This window comes from Diadema setosum, chromosome 15 (genome assembly GCF_964275005.1).
Source record: "Diadema setosum chromosome 15, eeDiaSeto1, whole genome shotgun sequence".
Lineage (NCBI taxonomy): Eukaryota > Metazoa > Echinodermata > Echinoidea > Diadematoida > Diadematidae > Diadema > Diadema setosum.
The window spans coordinates 13561216-13579833 of record NC_092699.1 but is presented as its reverse complement, the minus strand read 5'-3'; the positions used below and the strand labels follow the sequence as shown (position 1 = coordinate 13579833).

The 18618-nt window shown below is 37.0% G+C and overlaps 1 protein-coding gene across 1 annotated transcript in view; it reads right to left on the bottom strand.

Annotated features, from left to right (window-relative positions):
• Positions 1-18618, bottom strand: part of LOC140239053 (anoctamin-7-like) — a 53224-nt gene that overhangs the window by 20944 nt on the left and 13662 nt on the right. The window contains exons 4-9 of the mRNA XM_072318950.1: positions 12926-13065; positions 9468-9636; positions 7847-8012; positions 7068-7158; positions 4968-5073; positions 4578-4638 (exon numbers count right to left, since the gene is read on the bottom strand). Coding sequence (XP_072175051.1) covers positions 4578-4638; positions 4968-5073; positions 7068-7158; positions 7847-8012; positions 9468-9636; positions 12926-13065 — 733 coding nt within the window. The remainder of the gene's footprint in view (positions 1-4577; positions 4639-4967; positions 5074-7067; positions 7159-7846; positions 8013-9467; positions 9637-12925; positions 13066-18618) is intronic.

Here is an 18618-nt window from a genome sequence, read left to right as displayed (position 1 = left end):
CCATCATAAAAACAATAAACAATAAAAAGTCACACTATTACCTAAGCAATACCCGGTAAATTACACAAAGACTAAAACTACATGAAATGGGTCAACCCAGTCAATTCTTCTTTCATGATTCTTAAGTTGATGGGATCATAAAATGGATGGGACATTGTCTTCTTTACAGTTTTTCTAGAACACTGCCTTTTTGGTCTGTGTGACCAGATATGTCTTGTAGCAGCCCCTTGGCCCCTCTGAGGACAAGGTGATGTTGCTGTAACACACATATTGTATCACACGGACAGCTGCCCAGGGGCCCGTTTCATAAAACTTGTCATCAGTGACAACTGCCACATTTCTATGACAAATTTGCTCTCAGCCAATCAGATGCAAGGATTTCAGTAGCTTGTCACATCTATGACAACTTGTCACTGATGACAAGTTTTATGAAACGGCCCCCAGGTATGTATACTCGGGACTACATGTTTGTCATCTGACAAACCCTTCACACACTTTTCACTTTAGTTTTGAACAGACTGTACCTATTGAGTTTGCAAAATGTCAGCTTAATCTGATAATCCCTTCCACAGTGGCTGCTTTGGACATTTACAATTGTATGTCCCTTTTTTTTGTCCTATTCATTACACATAGCACCACTGGGGCAGATTACTTTGTAAGCGCTTGAATAGACCCATAAACTTCAAAGCCTCTTTCATCATCAGCAAACAACTTTCCAAAGGACTTCCTTTCTTCATTATTCAGATGGTTTAGGAAAGCCCATTTGTATTGAGGTATGTCATTCTAAATCCAAGAGTCTGCTCTTTCAGAATCTGCCCTTTATTGCAAAATCCATGTCTGGTGACTTTCAGTGATTTTGTGATGCAGATAGGGGCGCTGTGATATGCAACTGCCAACTCTTGAACAACTTTCTGGTGTTTATTTTGTCACAGCTTTATGTCACGGTTTACTCATAGTCTCCACTGAATTGATTCTTTGATTTCTTTAATTCATTCAAAAGAGCTTGGATAGGCCAATCTCTAATGGAACTTCTCCTTAAAGGGATCGTATAGTTTTGGTTGAGATGTAATTTCTGCTTTTTTGGTGAGATAATGAGAAACCTCTCATGAAATATGAAAGAGCATGTAACTCCATGAGGAATTCAACATTTATTTGATGAAAATTGGTTTCAAAATGGCTGAGATATCCAAAACAGAGCGATTCTAATAAAGTGTGGGACCCACCTTTTATTACAATCGTTTTGTTTTACTTTGTTTTTGGATGTTTCGGTCATTCCAAACCCGATTTTCATCAAATAAACTTTGAACTCCTCTTAAAATGGTATGCTCTGTACTATTTCATAAGTATTTTCTTGCTATCTCGCAAAAAGTTAAAAGCCCAATTCTCATCTCCACCAATACTCTACCATCCCTTTAACTACTCAAGGGCATTTTGCTGTCTCCCATGTTGCCTAAGTGGAGGGAAAACTCAACCCCTTGAGTGTAAGCTGATTCTGCTATAGCACGTACACATTTTGACACCAGCCCGAGTACACTCGAACCAGTCTTCAACGGGTTAAGGGATATATTCAGCAATCAATACGAGCCAAGAAACACTTCCCTTCATACAGACATTTGGCTTTGCACATAAAGCATTTGTGTGGAAGAATGGCACGAGCAATTGCAGCCACATATGCTATGCTTAATATACATATTGAATTTTGAGCACTGCTTAACCCTATTCCAACTGGGCTATTTGAGACCAAGTTTTTACTGGGGGGGGGGGTCAATTTGACCCCCCCTTCAGATCTCGGCCGCCGATCGTGCGATCGCCGCAAAATTTTGCCTGAATATCGAGCCGGATGTCAACTACAAGATTACATGGTCAATCAATAGAAAAATGTTGATTTCATATTTTTTAATAAATTAATTATGCAAATTAATGCATGAAATCATATTTTCACCTATAACTCCATCAAAAAGACTGAAGGATTATCAAATTTTTGTGTCAGAGTTCCTCAAGACACATCAAACAATATTCTTGTAAAAAAATAGCGCAATCAAAATCATTTTCTTTTGTTTTTTATTGTTTTGTTAATTTCTTATGCATTTTATTGTTTTTTCGATCTTTTGTTTTCTATTGTTTTTTTTCCAAAATTTGTTGGAGGCACTTTTTAAAGCTTATCTACATTAGAATTGATTTATTTCAATGGTTAAGAGTTGAAATAATCTAATTTATATCAATTAAACAAGAAAACACAGTTTGCATTGGATTTGCACACGAAATCATGAATTTGAGCGGTTTTTGGGTTGACATGCATATGCAAAACATTGCATAACTTCAGAACGGTGTACCCGGACGTCGCAAATTTGGTCTCAAAATATGCGGGAGACTTCAATGAAAAAAGTCATGAAACGACGCAGCAAAATCTTTGTGCGTTGCGGAATCGTGGCGCGAAATGTCGAGGGGGGGTCAATTTGACCCCCCCCCCCCAGTTAGAATAGGGTTAAAGGATATGTACATGTAAAAATACAAATGGCTATTTTCTGCCCGTTGGGCAATGCATTAAATTGTACAAAATTAATGTAAGAGTTGTGGTTCAAAATTTATGTGTATTCATATGAGGTTGAAAACTAAAAAAGGGTGATGAATACATGGAACTTCTGTATCCGACAAGTATATGTGTATTTTGACCTGAAATCTACATGTAAAAGGGTGTCCAGTTTTGATTGGTGGGTTAAAACAGAATTACCTGTGTTGCTGTTTAATCATGACTTTATGAAGTTCAAGGCAATGTGAATGGAACATTATATACTTGTAAACAAAAACCAGGTCCACCGTTTCATGCAAACCGAAATGGCAGGTTAAAACACGTTCATAAGATACAAAAAAACAACTATTGAACGTGACATTACTTATTAAGACAAAATGTGATCCTGCATCACAAAACCAACAAAAAGTCGCCACACATGGATTTTCAGTTACAGACAGATTCTAAAAGAGCATACTCTAAGCTTTAAAACGATGTATAACTCAATTTAAATGAACTCACCTAACCTACCTAAATACTGGAAAGAAAGCACACACTCTGGAAAAACTGAGAATAGAGGCTCTGAAGTACAGCCTGGGTCTATTCAAGCACTTAATATGTGCTATCTATGCGATGAAAGAGACAAAACACAGGATGTAAACCACCTGAGCATCAACAATGAAGAGAGTATCAGATTAAGCTTAAATTGAGTATATCTATATGAACAAAGCATTCTGTCCATGATTAATGCCAACTTTCAAAGCAGTAGCATTATCCTTTCAAAAGTTATTATACTTGAAAGTGAAGCATGTGCAAAGGATTTCAAGAAATGGAAAGGGGCTTCTGAGACATATCTGATCATTCAACTAACCCCCAAAAAATGTTGTAGAAAAACTACTGAAAAAACACTTTCCCATTCATGTTATGATCCCAAACTAAAGAACGATGTAGAAGGATACACGTAGCTCCTTCAGAAAATATGAAAAACTCAATTTTCAAAATATGAAAAACTCAATGGATCAGTAGATCCATTTCATCTTTTTTGAGTCCTCACGTAAAATCAAGGGGTGCGACTTTTTGTTGGTTTTGTGATGCACGGTCACTCATATCATGTCATATCATATACAGTATATCCCCCCCCCCAAAAAAAAAAAAAAAAAATATATATATATATATCATCGGATCTCCACATTGATAGCTTTCAAAATAATTAAAAATTCTGAAAGTTATTTGAAGGAATTAAACTGTAACTTCTCACCTACCTTTTGCAGAAAATCCTGTTCAATTTGATAAAGTGGTCACAGAGAATCGTGGATCATTGTAAAAGCATGTCATGGGTGTGCCTTCCAAGTTTGGCACTTGGATGCTCTTGGAACTGAGAGTGCAAAGGACAAAACTTGGAGGGAAGGGATTCCCAACATGCTCTACAAAACTCCTCATTTTTCTTTGACCACTGAAGCAAATCGGATGGGGTTTCTGTAAGATGTAGGCAATAAGTTATAGTTTCATACCTTTAAATTGCATTTGGATTGGTTCACTATGTTTAAAGTTATCGTCGCAGAAATTCCAGTTGTAATTTTTTTTTTTTTTTTTTTGGTTTGGGGGAGGGGGGACATTTGGTACATAAACTCTCAGCTATTAATAATATTAATGCATTACAATGACAACAATGAGAATATTCCTCCTCCTCAGAATCCCAGTAATAATTGTCGATATGAAATAGATATGTATGTGACCCGCTACAACAAAAGGATCCTAAAGTCACTGACGGGTGAGCCGAGAAAATCAAGTTTGAAGTCAGAACACCAAAATCTGTCAAAACGTTCGGATTTCTGTTTTTACATAATTTTGTAGTCCAATGTATCTTCTATCATCTGCCGAAATTTCGAAGCTAAATGATCAAAGGAAAGACCAGAAATAGCAATTTTTCTGGGCCATGCTTGGCTCGCCCGTCAGCGACTTTAGGATCCTTTTGTTTTAGCGGTCACATATAGAGTACATACACATATAATATAATATAACATTATTCACTGCAAACATAGTTTTGTTACATTTTGTCTGCACTTACCCCAAAATGACATGAAAATGGCAAAGAAAACTGTTCCTGGATTGTCAAACAGGTAGGCAAGCTGAATACACAAATAGAAAAAAAAGAAAATGATGGAAAATAGTCATATAGCATAGCAAAACACAAAAAAAAACGTGAATTTAAGCCATGAATACAGGCACTCTTGCCTACATTTTGGGAATCTGGTATACCAGTTTCCCATAATATATCAGTTGACACCACAGGAACTGTGTATACCACGTTCCCATAAGGAAAGGGTTAAGTCCACAAGACGAAGCACCCGACAAGTCTCACGGCTATTCAGGTGCAAGACATGACATGTATGCATAGCCAAGAACCATCATTCTATTTATAAAGGAAAATACGAGATGTTCCCTGGCAACAACTCACCTCAGATTGGAAACAGGTGTCGGAGAGGTTCCAGTAGGTGCAGCCGATGGACTGGTCACACACTGGACACATCTTGAAGTCAGCACCACTCTCACAGACCTGCTTCCTATGGTAGCACACAACAATTATAATCACAATAAAAAATAATAATACAATACATTTACTAGGTGCCTAATACAATATGTTTCTAAGCAAACAGTTTACCGGAAAGTTAAAACAATGAAATAATGAACATGATTGAGCTTGTCATCTATTGAAAAGACAATAAATAGACAACAATGGATTTAAGATGGATTTTTAAGGTGAATGTTAACAGCTGGATGTTCCCAAAAAGCAATATATCAAGCTGAAACTTGACTGATCCCAAATTGTACTGTGTGAATACATGTACTTTTGACTTGTAATCCTTTTCTTTTAAAGGTGTTCAGGCACTAAGCTGTGAACTACAGTGCTGTTTTTTCTTTTGTTTTGTTTGTCTGTTTCTTTTTCTAGCATTGATCAGCTTAGTCCTCCAAACTTGACCTATTTTACCGCAAGTTAACCTGCCCACTTAGGCGTATGTGTCTAGTCCAACAAAATGGCCATGGTGACAATATGTGAGGCTTTGAGGGGAGTGGTAATCTCTATTCAATGGCAGTTGGTTTTAAAGAAAGCACTTCGGTGGATATATTGCCATTTGTTGAGTACAGCACAGTAGGGATTAGTGGCTGCATTAGTGTGGTGGAAGTGCAGTGGTTTAATTCTCTCTCTTTTTTGTATTTAACATTCTTTATACCATGCTTTTTTTTTTTGCAGCATGAAGTGTCATGTTGGGAGACTATGAGGTTCAATGACTGGGTGTTGTTTTCATTCTTTTGGAGCAAACAATACAAGTTATACTGTATACCTCATATATAGAATCCTCTCATCTGATTGGTTAAAAGCGGAGTCATGAAAATAGCTGTGCCCCATTTTTGATTTACTGTGCCCGGCACCGGGGCACAGTAACTCAACTGTGCCCTGTAGATAGGTTTGGAGACAGTCGCGACCCCGTACACATAGATCGCTCATATGTACGCACCAATGATACGACTGCCGCGCATTCGATCAGCGTGCTGTAAAAGAGACTAGCGGTTACTGTGCCCTGTGTGAATAGGTTTGGAGACAGTCGCAACCCCCGTACACTGTACACATAGAGATGATCACTCTTATGTACGCACCAATGATACGACCACCGTGCTGTCGATCAGCATTGATTACGAGTGCTGTAAAAGACACTAGAATCTATATTTTCGGTATCTATATTTTGGAATCTATATTTTTGGTATATAAAACAAATAATGACTGCTTGATATTCGGGGCACAGTTAAAATTATGTAGGCCCTCGGTGATGTGAAAACCATAACCATGCCCTCAGCTTCGCTTCGGGCATAGTTACGGTTTTCACATCACCTTGGGCCCATAATTTTAACTGTGCCCCTCATAGCAGTCATTATTTGTATACTAATCCATTTATTGCACAATCCTGAAGTCTCCAAAGATGCTGCACAGACCCAATTAAGTTCCAGTGGCCATGATATAGTTTTACTCCTTCTGCATTTGGCCATCAATCAGCACAGCAACTAAAGGCATGCTTTCCTTTTGAATTCTACAGCTGTCCCAAAAAATGTTGATGAAAAGGAATTTCTCATGAACGTATCAAACTTGAAGTCACATACAACTGTTGTCGCATTAGGACAGAGTGACTTTATAATGATATAATAATATGGTCTTGTATTCAACCAAGCCTCTTCATTGATAGTTATCACTGTTTTTCCAGAGGGTTCTACCATTAATTATCATTACCCCAGCACTGTCAGGTGCCCTATTTTACATCGGGATCTGAAGTGGGCATTAAAGTGAGGGTAAAAATCATCTTTCTCCAAGAACACAAGCACCTAGCTGGCATGACTTGAACTCAGGAACTTATGTTCCAAATTCATACCCACTTTACTACTGTTAGAGCTCCACTTTGCTTTTACAACACCTTGCAGCTATGCTTTCGGAGAAGAAAGCTGGGCCGGGCAACGGTACGGCACTATATTATAAAGAATGTGGCATGATGGCACAGGCTATACTTACGCCACAGGGTTGAATGGCAGAGTGATGAGGCCATAGATGAAGATGAGGATCCCCACTAGAGATGCTGGTATCAGCCATCCAGTGTATAAGCCTGTTTGGGGAGCAGCGAAAAAAAAAAACCTCCAATATTAAACTTATATTGACGAGTCACAGATTTGGACTTCATCTCTTGAGAGGCTAACAAAACTTGTTGATGCATTGGTTAACCTTTCCACTTCCTGTTACGACAAATGTGTCTGTAATATGGTCTTTATACAGAAAACAAAAAGATGGCATTAATTATGTTAAACTTTGTTCAATAGGCATGACATCCACAAAAACCCAACAGAAAATGTTTGGTATATGTACAAAACATCTAACACAGCCAGCTCCACATTTTCAGAAGTGGGGTGAGGGGGCCCAGTTTATATTTCTGGTGCCACTTCCAGGTTTCATCAGCTAATAAGCAAAAAAAAGGCCTTCCGTGCAACTTTTCCACTTCCGGATATCTTCAGCTGACAAGCAAAAAAAAAAAAGACATCAGCAACAAAATAAGCAAATTGTGAGCCTTACTCATGCTCTCACTTCAAGGCTTCATGGGCTGACCAAAAAAGAATCGCTCTGGTACATGTAACTGGATTTTTTCGGGTGCCACTTCCAGGGTCAAAAAAATGGGGGCCCTGTCAAATACTACATTGTATTCATATAATATTACAGTGAGACAATTATTAATCAGTACAGTTTCAGAACATAATGATGATGGGTATAAAGTACATTGTATACTAGGATAGAAAACTCACCAAGCCATGCAAAGTAGAGCCCGATCTTCTCTCCGAAATACTCCCGAATGTGGTCCAGCGGCTGGTACTTGTACCAGTTGCCCCAACGGGCCCAGTACTTCATCAAGATCTGGCGCTTGTTCCACTTCTTGACATCCACGCTTTTGTCTGGGTACTTGACTGGTCCCTTTGAGTGTATTGAAATGACGAAATACAATACTGTAAAAGTGGAAATTTTCGCGGTGTTGAAATTTTCGCGCATTTCGCGCAACCCGAAACTAGCGCGAAAATAAAAGCACACAAATATTTTTGCTTGTCATATTTTCCAGTACTAGTTGATGTCTTGATTCCGTGGAATTAAAAACACGCGAAACTCTTCTTACCCCGCTGAGCGCGAAAAATTAGTCGCGCGAAAATATCAACTTTTACAGTAGCTTTAAAATACAAGCAGTAATACATCCCGTTACATCTGTATGTTCAGGCATGACTATCATGCAAGGTACTTATAATGCTTCAATACTCGTACTCAAACAAACACAATCATACATATTGCATAAACTTATAACATCATTAATCAAATAATGCTACTGCTATACTGTATATAGGCCTATACTGTATTTTTCATAAGCCATCCAATACACAAACGAAAGGACAAGAACTTCACACAAAACTTATGCAAAAATGTGATACACATACACTTTGTACATCTGGAGAAAAAAACAAATGACTATGAAAATTAGCCCCTCTATCAATGCGATTGTTAATCGTTGTCAAAAAGTCACTGTAGGGTTTTTATAAGGGAAAATAGTGAACACAACATTATAGAAAGTAAATAAGAAAGTTTTTTTTTTTTTTTAGATAGAGTGCTGAATGTGAGTTTATGCTTCTAGGATGTACTATCGCTTCAGAAAGTACCCATTACCAGGTATCAACTTTACAGACCCAAAACACAAACATTGAAATTTACTAGGAAAATGAACTGGGCAATTTTTTGAGGGTTTGTTATGTAAGATCCCAAATATAGAGCATTAAATTTGTCTGTAGAAAAGCTACTGAGACTTAAAATGCCAGATGTTATTGTTCTACGTCACCATCAAACCAGGTGTCTGCTTTTGACTTTTGAGGTACAGGTGACTCCCATTATAACAGGGTGGAGAGTCCTTGGGACCGCCAGTTTTCTTTTGTTATATATCAAAATATTGTCGATAGCAGAATGGTGAAATATATAAAGATATACGTATGATAATTTGGGAACCTGAATTTGCACTTTGTCATAATGAGAAATTTGTTATAACCCTGTTTGTATAACAACAGCTAGGAGTACACTGTACTAGATCTGAACCATAACCAACTCATATCGTAGAGGGAATAGGCGGCATGGAAAATACAATGTAGCTCAGATCAGGGCAATACGTACCCCCCCCCCCCCCCCCCCCCCCACGGTTCAGGATTAGGATTAGGGTCAGGGGAAGGGTCTGGGGTAACTGCCCTGGAACCAAAATAGCCAAATAGTTAAGTACCAAAAGATATAGATTCTTGGGACTTGAATTTTCACTTTGTTGTAGCAAGAATTTCTTTATAACTGTGGTCATTAATTATAACAAGTAGGCATTGTACTTGATCTGAACCATAACCGACTCACGTCATGGAGGGGATAGGCGGCATGGAAAATCTCCTCCTCGAGCAGTCGGCTGATTCCGACCTCCGCCCGCTTGCGCTTGCCGTACGTGGTGGTCTCCAGAATCTCGTTGACCACCCGGGAGCGGTCCACGTTGCTGAAGAATTGGCTCCTGTTGTCACAATTGATGAACCTTCGAAGAGTGTGGAGACAATTAAGAGTTCAACTCTCACATCATGTCATAGTTACAATATGAGCAATGACTGGAGAAGGTTTTATTTCTTGTTTTGTGTTTCTTATTTGTTTTACATTCTCATTTTGTAAGTGAAAAAAGCAATTCCGTGAAGTGAAGACTGTTTGAATGGATGTAAGAGTGTATTAAGTCACACTCCTTTTACAAAATTAAGGTATACATACCAAAGGCGGTCTCAATAATGTACTGTAAAATCAAAATTGCTCAGGGCATGAAACTTTCACAAATTGCTGATCATGAAAAGATTATAAGAGTATAAACTATACATGTACAGTGGACTCCCATTATAACGGAGTCCTCAGGACTGGCAGTTTTCTTTCGTTATCTAATATCAAAATTTCGTTATAACCGAACAAATAAACAATAAAACCACGCACATAGAGTGGATATCATTGCAGCCCAAATCTTTACTTTGTTATGACGGTACCAGAATTTCGTTATAACCCTGTTTGCTATAACGGGAGTGCACTGTACTAGTAATACAGGGATTTACTGAACACATACTGCCGGTTGATATAAATCCACAGCAAAACTGAATGTGCACTACTACACATGCGTAGTTATGATATAACAAAAAAAAAATATATATATATATTTGTTTGCGTGCTTGGTCTAGCTGTTACAGCAGCAGTACAAGTCAATTTTACACAGTGTACAGCATTTAAACTGTACTGGCATTCAATGCATGATGTAGACGGAAACTTTCATTTTACTTTTGCAAATCTTGACTCCTTACAAAATTCTCTTAAATTTCATGCAGATAAAAATGTTTGGTTTTACCGCACTGTGAGATGATAATTAAAACAAGAGATAGTCTTCCAAATTTGTAAGATTTTGTTGCAATAGGTATGCCAAATGGGGAAAAGGTTTCATCTTTCATTTTGGAGTGCTAACAAACTTAGTTGACACAAAGGCCAATAGAGCAAAGAAAGTTTGAACTCCCTATTTGAATGTTATTTTTTTCCTCACAACATTCTTCTTTAATAACACTGATTTTACTGTACCAAAGACATGATACAAGTAAAAGAAATGTCTTGTTATAGTGGTGATCTGAGGCTTCAGTACACAAACACAATTTTCTTCTTAATTTGTACACTTCAAAACATTTCCTTGAACACTCTCCCAACGCAAGTAACTATAGACCCACAATTAGATCTACTGTATACGCCATAAATCTTTTTAAAATAGCAGCATTTCTGATTAAATTGTGAATTTTTATTCAATTCAATCTATTTCAATCATTCAATAAAAATTTTACAGGAAATTCAGTGCAGGACATTTACACATTAATGAAGGATAGTGTTAAGATAAAAAAATGTTGAGACCATGAAATAGTACACCATAAATATACATAAAGTACCATATACATGTACACATCGTACATACAAAATCAAAGTGAAAGAAACATTCATATAAAAGCATGACATAAGGATTCAACTGGGACATCAAAATACTAAAAAATAACATCCATAAGTCTCATGTTGCCTATAACAATGCAATAATTCTCCAAAATAAATTGCTCCCAAAATGTTATTTGCAAAACTGCAACATGTACATCAATTTCATGGAGGAAAATAGTTGACTCTTCTCTCAAAAGAGTCTTGCATATATAAAGTAGGTTCCATCATATATGCATCATATTTCTTTTCAGAATTAGCAATTACATGTACAATATATTCCGAGATTCCAACTTTTATAGATTTACCACCATGTTCTATATGTTTGCAATATATTCTATCATGCTTCCTAGCTGGATATCATGCATTATTTCATTATGATATCTGTATATTTGATGCATTTTTCAATATGAAAATAAATTGAAATTGAAATTTAAAAATGAAAATTGAAATCTGAAAAAGAATTATTACATATCATTTTTTTTTCTGCAGTTCACAATCATGACTTTAACCACTTCCAAAATTGACATATAATAAGTCATCATCTGTGATATGCAATATTTGCAAAGTTTTTGGCAAGTACATGCAGTAGTCATGAATACATATTACCCACTGTGTCAGTCACACAGTAAATGTGTTTTGTGCAGGTTTAGTGTGCAAATGTACACTCGCAGGCTGTTAGTTATCCAATGGTTAAAGCCCTCAGTGGGCCTCCAGAACTCGTAACTTACTAGCACTCAGGTATTGTTGCCCCCCCCCCCCCCCCCCATATTCAGATACAATACACCATAGAGTAAACCCTCTCAGGTGTAAAACATGCTTTTCAGCAGTAGATGAAGGATATTGTGGTACAACAGGGATTATCGCATAACATCTCTTTTTCACAGACAGATATAGTCATCTGACATTTTTGCTGATCAGTAGAGCGCTTGCCGAAGGATTTGGGAGTCAGACCAAAGAGCAAAAAGACTAGGGAGAGTGAAATCAAATGCCAGCTTAACTCTCTATGTGCCAAGGCGTAAATCCCCTGTGTGCCACATCATTCTGAGACCGCAATGTTGATGCATGCGCTTTGGGAAAACATTCTGTTCTTTAAGTCTACGTAACTTTTCATAGATTTTTGTTACACTGGACATGCAATAGACAAAGATGTAAAGAGAATAATAATGTTTTGCATCTTGTAAACTTTATGAAAATCTATGATTATTTTTCTTTCAAACAACCAGTAAACTCGTCATTTTCAAGGCATGACTTTTGTTCACGAAAATGTGACAGAAACTTAGAATTAATTCAAAAGTCCAATAGGTAACACTGCCTAAATTGCTATTCTGTCACAAAATAATGCAAGCTACATCTGACAAGAAAGGGATCGCAAGTGATGCTTTCATTGCACTGTGGTATTTGCCGATTTATTGATCGGTTTGGGCAGGTTCGTGTGTTTGAGCAAAATATGTAAACTTGGCAAGCCGTCGACTGAGTTGAGTGTGCGAACGTGGCACATAAAGAGTTAACGGACATCTGCACGGCACAGGCATTATATGGGATTTAGTGGGAACCATTTCTGTGCTTAGCAGAGCAGACAACCGGCTGGTTAGATTGGCGATAGAGCCAGTATTGCACATGTGATCAAGCTAGGTCTGAGTTGAGTGTGCAAAAATGGCACATAAAGAGTTAACGGACATCTGCACGGCATAGGCATTGCGATTTAGTGGGAGCCATTTCTTGCTTAGCAGAGCGGACAATGGGCTGGTTAGATTGGCTATAGAGCCAGTGCACATGTGATCAAGCTAGGTCTGGACAGGCAATCGCTATCTGCAGGCAGCCAAACTTACTTGTTCAGTTTGGACTTTTTGAAGCTGCACGTCATGTAGTCTGGTGGTTGGTTCGGTATATCCAGCCTCATACAGTTTCTTTTGATACCCATCTTCTTTAGTAACCGGTCGGATGCATTCTTGGGTGGGTTGAAGGTCGCCTGTAATGCAAACAGATTTTTCATAAACATCTTAACATGTACACATTTTCACTCATTGATTGAAAACCCTGTCAGCAATAGTAGTTTTCAGTTGGGTCCAATGTGAGGTAAGTATGCAGAAAATAAAATATATAATAAGAAAAGGGCTTTACAGAGATATCATAAAAATGGAGTCTGAAATTACAAAGGTAAGTCATGAAATTTCAATAATATAACTCCGGAGAAAAAAAAATGTACCATAACCAACGATGTAACTTAATATGACACAAGGAAAACAAACAATACTGCAATGTAAACTCTAAAACAAAATACCTTTAAACAGTAATACTGAGTACATACTGTACATAAAACATAGAAAAGAAAACAACTTGACATGGTATAGAAAGATTATTTTGGTATACAAATCCTATGATATATGTATAAAAAAATGATGTAAAACAATCAAGAGAGAAATCAAATTAGATGAACAAATACATAATGACCCCCCCCCCCCCCAAAAAAAAAAAGAAAAGAAAAAAAGAAGAAGATACATTGTGCTAATAAAGGTACACTTAAGGTCCACTCAGTTGAATTACGTCTGGATTAGACATAATTTCACAATGCTACTTTGGCATGCATAGGAGTCAGTTTACTAAAATCATTTCGGTCTTCCTAAAGAGATTAATAGAGCAAGACTTAAACTGCAGTTTTAGAATTGCTTCACATGGCTCAAAGTTTTCTCTAATCATTACTGTCTAGATATTTTATTGTCATTACCAGTAACGTAATAGCTGTTTATCCGATACACAAGCAGATCCCAACAAACATCTCTAAATTAAGTGTCATTTGGTCTTTGCAATTCCTGTACATGTTGGTAACTTATTTCCTTTTTCAGCTATTAACATACCTGAAGAGTGGCTTTTATAACTAACACACATTAATTCTGCTCTCTCCTACAAGTAATGCAAGGAATGGCTGAAGATTTGGCAATCTACCAGGTCATATCTAGAAATGTACATCATGTATTACATTCACACTGCGAGCAGTCCTTTGTTTTTTCTGTTCTTTCATGCAATTGTGTGCACATCTGACCTTGGTTTGCTTCTGATAGTCAGTTTTGCCATGAACATATTTTTGGCATACTAAAGAACCAAACAAAAGGATGGATGCAAACCATGCCTAGCAAAGAATGTGCAATGTACACCAAGTTGAACGACCACAAAAGAGAGCAATGGAGATTACATGCCTCTCTACAATTGCTTGCCAAGTGTGACTATGGCACAGATGAAAGAACTTACAAGAAGCTACAGAGTGTTGTTTTTGTTTTGTTTTTGTTTTTGTTTTTTTATTTTTGCTTCCAAATTGTACTGCACACGTGCACAGGATTACCAATCTCAGCTTCCGGGCTCCTGATGGATTGAGAATGGAAGAGATAGACTAATAGAGCATGTGATGACAAGACTTAAACTAAGAGTCAGTTGTTGTTTGATGTACACTCAGTTGCTTTAAAAATCATATAACTGGTACACTTTATTATACCGGTACTTACTACAATTCATTTATTTTTTTCATATCCCCTTGCTCTTTAATAGTATTTCTGTATTGTGAGTAGATTCATCAACTAAACTACAGGGTACATATCTTATGCCATACAGAATGCTACCTACTTTGCAGGGTGTTAATTGTGAATTTTTTTTTTATGTTGAGTGCTATTTGCTAATTAAACAACAAGCAAAAATATTAACTCTCATTCCGACATGAATGTGACATGCATGCATGTACACATACTTGTACACATCTAACAGTACACAGTACATGAAAAACATCAAGGTGTGTAAAAATGCTGACTTTTGCACTCCTGGATCCCGAATTTAATCCACTTGCTATTTGTGGAAAAATAGACTTGCTAAAGTATAGCATATAATAGCATTATGCTCCAGACATAGTGAACATTTTCTTAGCTCTAGCAATCACTTAAAGGGACTGTACAGTTCTGGTTGAGGTGAGGATTTTGCTTTTAACGTTTTGCGAGATATTCGGAAACCACTCTATGAGATATGTCAAAGAGCATGCAATTCTAAGGGTAATCAAAAGTTTATTTGATGAAAATCTGTTTTGAAATGGCTGAGATATTCAAAAACAAGGTGAAACAAAGAGATCCTAATAAAAGGCGTGGCCTGTCGCCTTTTATCATTATCACTTTTTTTTATATCTCAGCCATTTGAAAAGCAATTTTCATCAAATAAACATTGAATCCTTCTTAAAATTACATGTTCTTTCATATTTCATAAGAGGTTTCTCATTATCTCACTTAGAAATGTTATAAACCTGAATCCTCACCTCAACCAGTACTGTACAGTCCAGAATTGCAAACCAACTGATAAACACCTGCTAGGAAGGCTCAATTTTCATTTCATCATCTCTATCAAAGCAGCAGTCAGAGTAAGTCACAGTAAGTCACAGCACATAGTGAGCACTGATTTAAACTCTTCTTTTGCCTCAAAACTTACAAGCATCTGCATTTTCCCCCATCAGTATCTGTGGTGGTATATAAAAAAGTTCTAGATTCTGTTTACTTTGTGTATTCTGGGAAAGGCACCATAGCCTTCAGTGTGCCATTTCTCTGAAGGTTTATATATTTTTCTTAGCATCACCATATATACCATACCATACCTGTTTTGAAAGACATTTACAAAAGACCTATACAGGCTGAAGTGAATAGCCTGCAGAAGACAGAAAAAATCAGTTTACATTGCTGGTTTTGTGATTTTATACAATGGTCTGCTCTGGATAATCCCAGTCACACAAAGACACAAAAAAGGTGCATGCCTTTACCCCATGCAGGCAGGGTTTTCAAGTGGACATAATACCATCAATACAATTTGGTTCTGCAGGTATTGGTAGTGTCTGTGTGTAGAGTATCAAAGAGTATCATCACAAAAATGTAGGTTGTTGTAGAATGGACTATTTCCCTAGCCCCATCACTTTGTTCATAACAAGGATACTGAAGAAAATCAGAGAAGAGAATTTATCAAATCATATACCAGACCCTTCATAAATGGTAAATAATAAAGCTGTGGTTGGTGAAGGTGAATTCCTAGCTGTTTACCATTGGGATTCAGTGATTTTAAAAATGTTCCAGTTATTACATTTGATGCATCTCTGCAGGTTAGTTGTGTCACAAAACATCTCACGATATAAACATTTTGCAATGAAGTCTAAAATATAGGGAGATATATCACTATTTTTCTTATTAAACAATAACTGTAGATGGTTTAGTCTGGAAACATTCTATTATTGTTCACATTTTTTACATTGAACAATACTGAATGTTAATTATACTTCAATTAAGATTTTTACATTGGTTGTTTCTATCCCCAACTCACATTTTAGAACTATTTTGAAGCGCTGAAGCGCTAAAGCAAATGGTAAATAATGCCATTAAAGAAAATGCACAGCATTTGGGGGCTCGACACACCTAATAAAATCAAAGGTCTATCATTATTATCATCTTATACACTGTAACAAATATCATATTTTGTTGTCACTTATACTGCTCACTGAATTCCCTTTCCCCCCTTTTCCCCTCTGTTTTCTGATCAGGAGTGCCCAGTATTATAGAGACACTGCTTAAAGGCATAATTTACCAATTGCAGATGAAACAAAACACCCAGCATTAGTGCTAAATAGTTCTATAATGTGAGTTGGGGATAGAAACAAGCACTGTAAAAATTTGAATCTGTATAATCGAGGTTACATATTGTTAAATACACAAAATGCGAACAACAGTTATGATAAAAATGTTTAAAAGACTAAACCATCTACAGATATGGTTTATTGAAAAAATACTGATATCTCCTTATATTGTAGGCTTTATTGTAAAAATTTCATTTGGTGGGATGTTTTGTGATACAACAGACCTACACATATGCATCAAATGTGATATCTTGACAATTTTTTAAATCACTAGCTGCTCCCAAAGGTAAACAAGACCTTTAAGGTGTGATCTTGTTTTATTATACAGGGATCAGAGTTTGACTGTATTCATCACTGATCAGTGCGATGTGCCATAAATGAGAACTGGCAGTGGAGAATATATGACAATTTCTCATGGGAGTATGGTTGATGAAACACATCCTTCAATCTCAACAGTATAGGGTATCCCATAAACCCATATCATTTAAAAAAAGATGGAGAACGTGACACACTGATCACTGAAGATGTTGGGCTTCATTACTCAAAGTCTGATTCGAGAGCTCTTTGTATTGAGACGGAGTGGTAGCTGAAGGCCATTCCCCGGAGATATCAATAGGTAAATTTCGTTTGGGTTTGACAGATTCAATGCATTGCAGATTGGCAAAAAAAGAAAAGAAAAAAAAAAAGAGGAAAATATGCTGGCAAAACCCTCATCAGCAGGCACACTGCTGATTACAGACAGTAGTGTAGGTATACAGCAGGACTTTGGTTTCCAAGAAATCTCGAAGTGTCAGAATTAAACAATCACGGTTTAAGTTTTGCTTTTTAAGTTGCACTGGTCTTTTTTTTGCGACCTCAAATGAAGAGTAAACCCTTGCAACTTCTGATGTTTTGTTGTTGTTTTTTCTTGACTATCGCTGGTATTTTCACAAATCCTTTAAAGCCAGTATAAAGCTCAGTGACAGTCATTCCCTGATGGCAGCTTCTATGCACTAAAAGCTTTGCCAATGCATTCTATAATACTACAAAGGAAAATGCAGCTTTGCACCCAGGACTGTTTCCACCACAACATGACACCCGAATGAAAGAGGCCCAAAGTCCTTGAATGATAATTGCACTCTTTTCTGTATCATGTGTGCTGAATGACACAAAACATTTAGGCCTACCAGAGAGAGTACCTGGCATATGATCTCATTCTTTTTTTTCCCCCAGCAATATACATGTATGACTGCAGTGATTTGATGTAGTGTTTTGTAATCCCCAAGCAATATAACACCAGCCACAGGCTGTTAATCAACCATTCCACATTCCAATAAAAAATCACCCCTTTTCACCACTCATTCTAAAATAAGGAAAAGCAGGAAATTTTGAATATCTGGAACTGCAACACCAAATACGAAAAAACTGCCAAACCAAATACAAAAGAAATATCAAATCAACCAAAAATCCCCTTTCCACAATTTTCCAAAAAATCTGATGGTCAAAATGAATACCGATGTGTAGAAACACTTTGAAAGCCAATCTAAAAGCCTTCTGTATTGTTCGCTTGGTCTACTTGATTATCCTGTTATTAAGAATAGATGTACATCTGTAGTTCTATAAAGAACTTGGGCTCGATGTAATGGACAGTATGCTCTGCTCATTGTCAAGAGAATTAAGGCAAATGTGGCTGGTTGCTGGGAAGAATAGATACAGGAACCATTCCTGAAGTTTAGCTATCATCATAAAACTGTACTGACAAGTCAATTAATCTTGTCTATACCAAGCTGTGTGTATCAAAGAAACCTTGGTTTATACGGGTTGTAAAAGTGAATAAGATTTATTGAGTACCTGATTGATATTGTAACTGTATCTCCGGTTTGTGATTTTTGCTGGTCA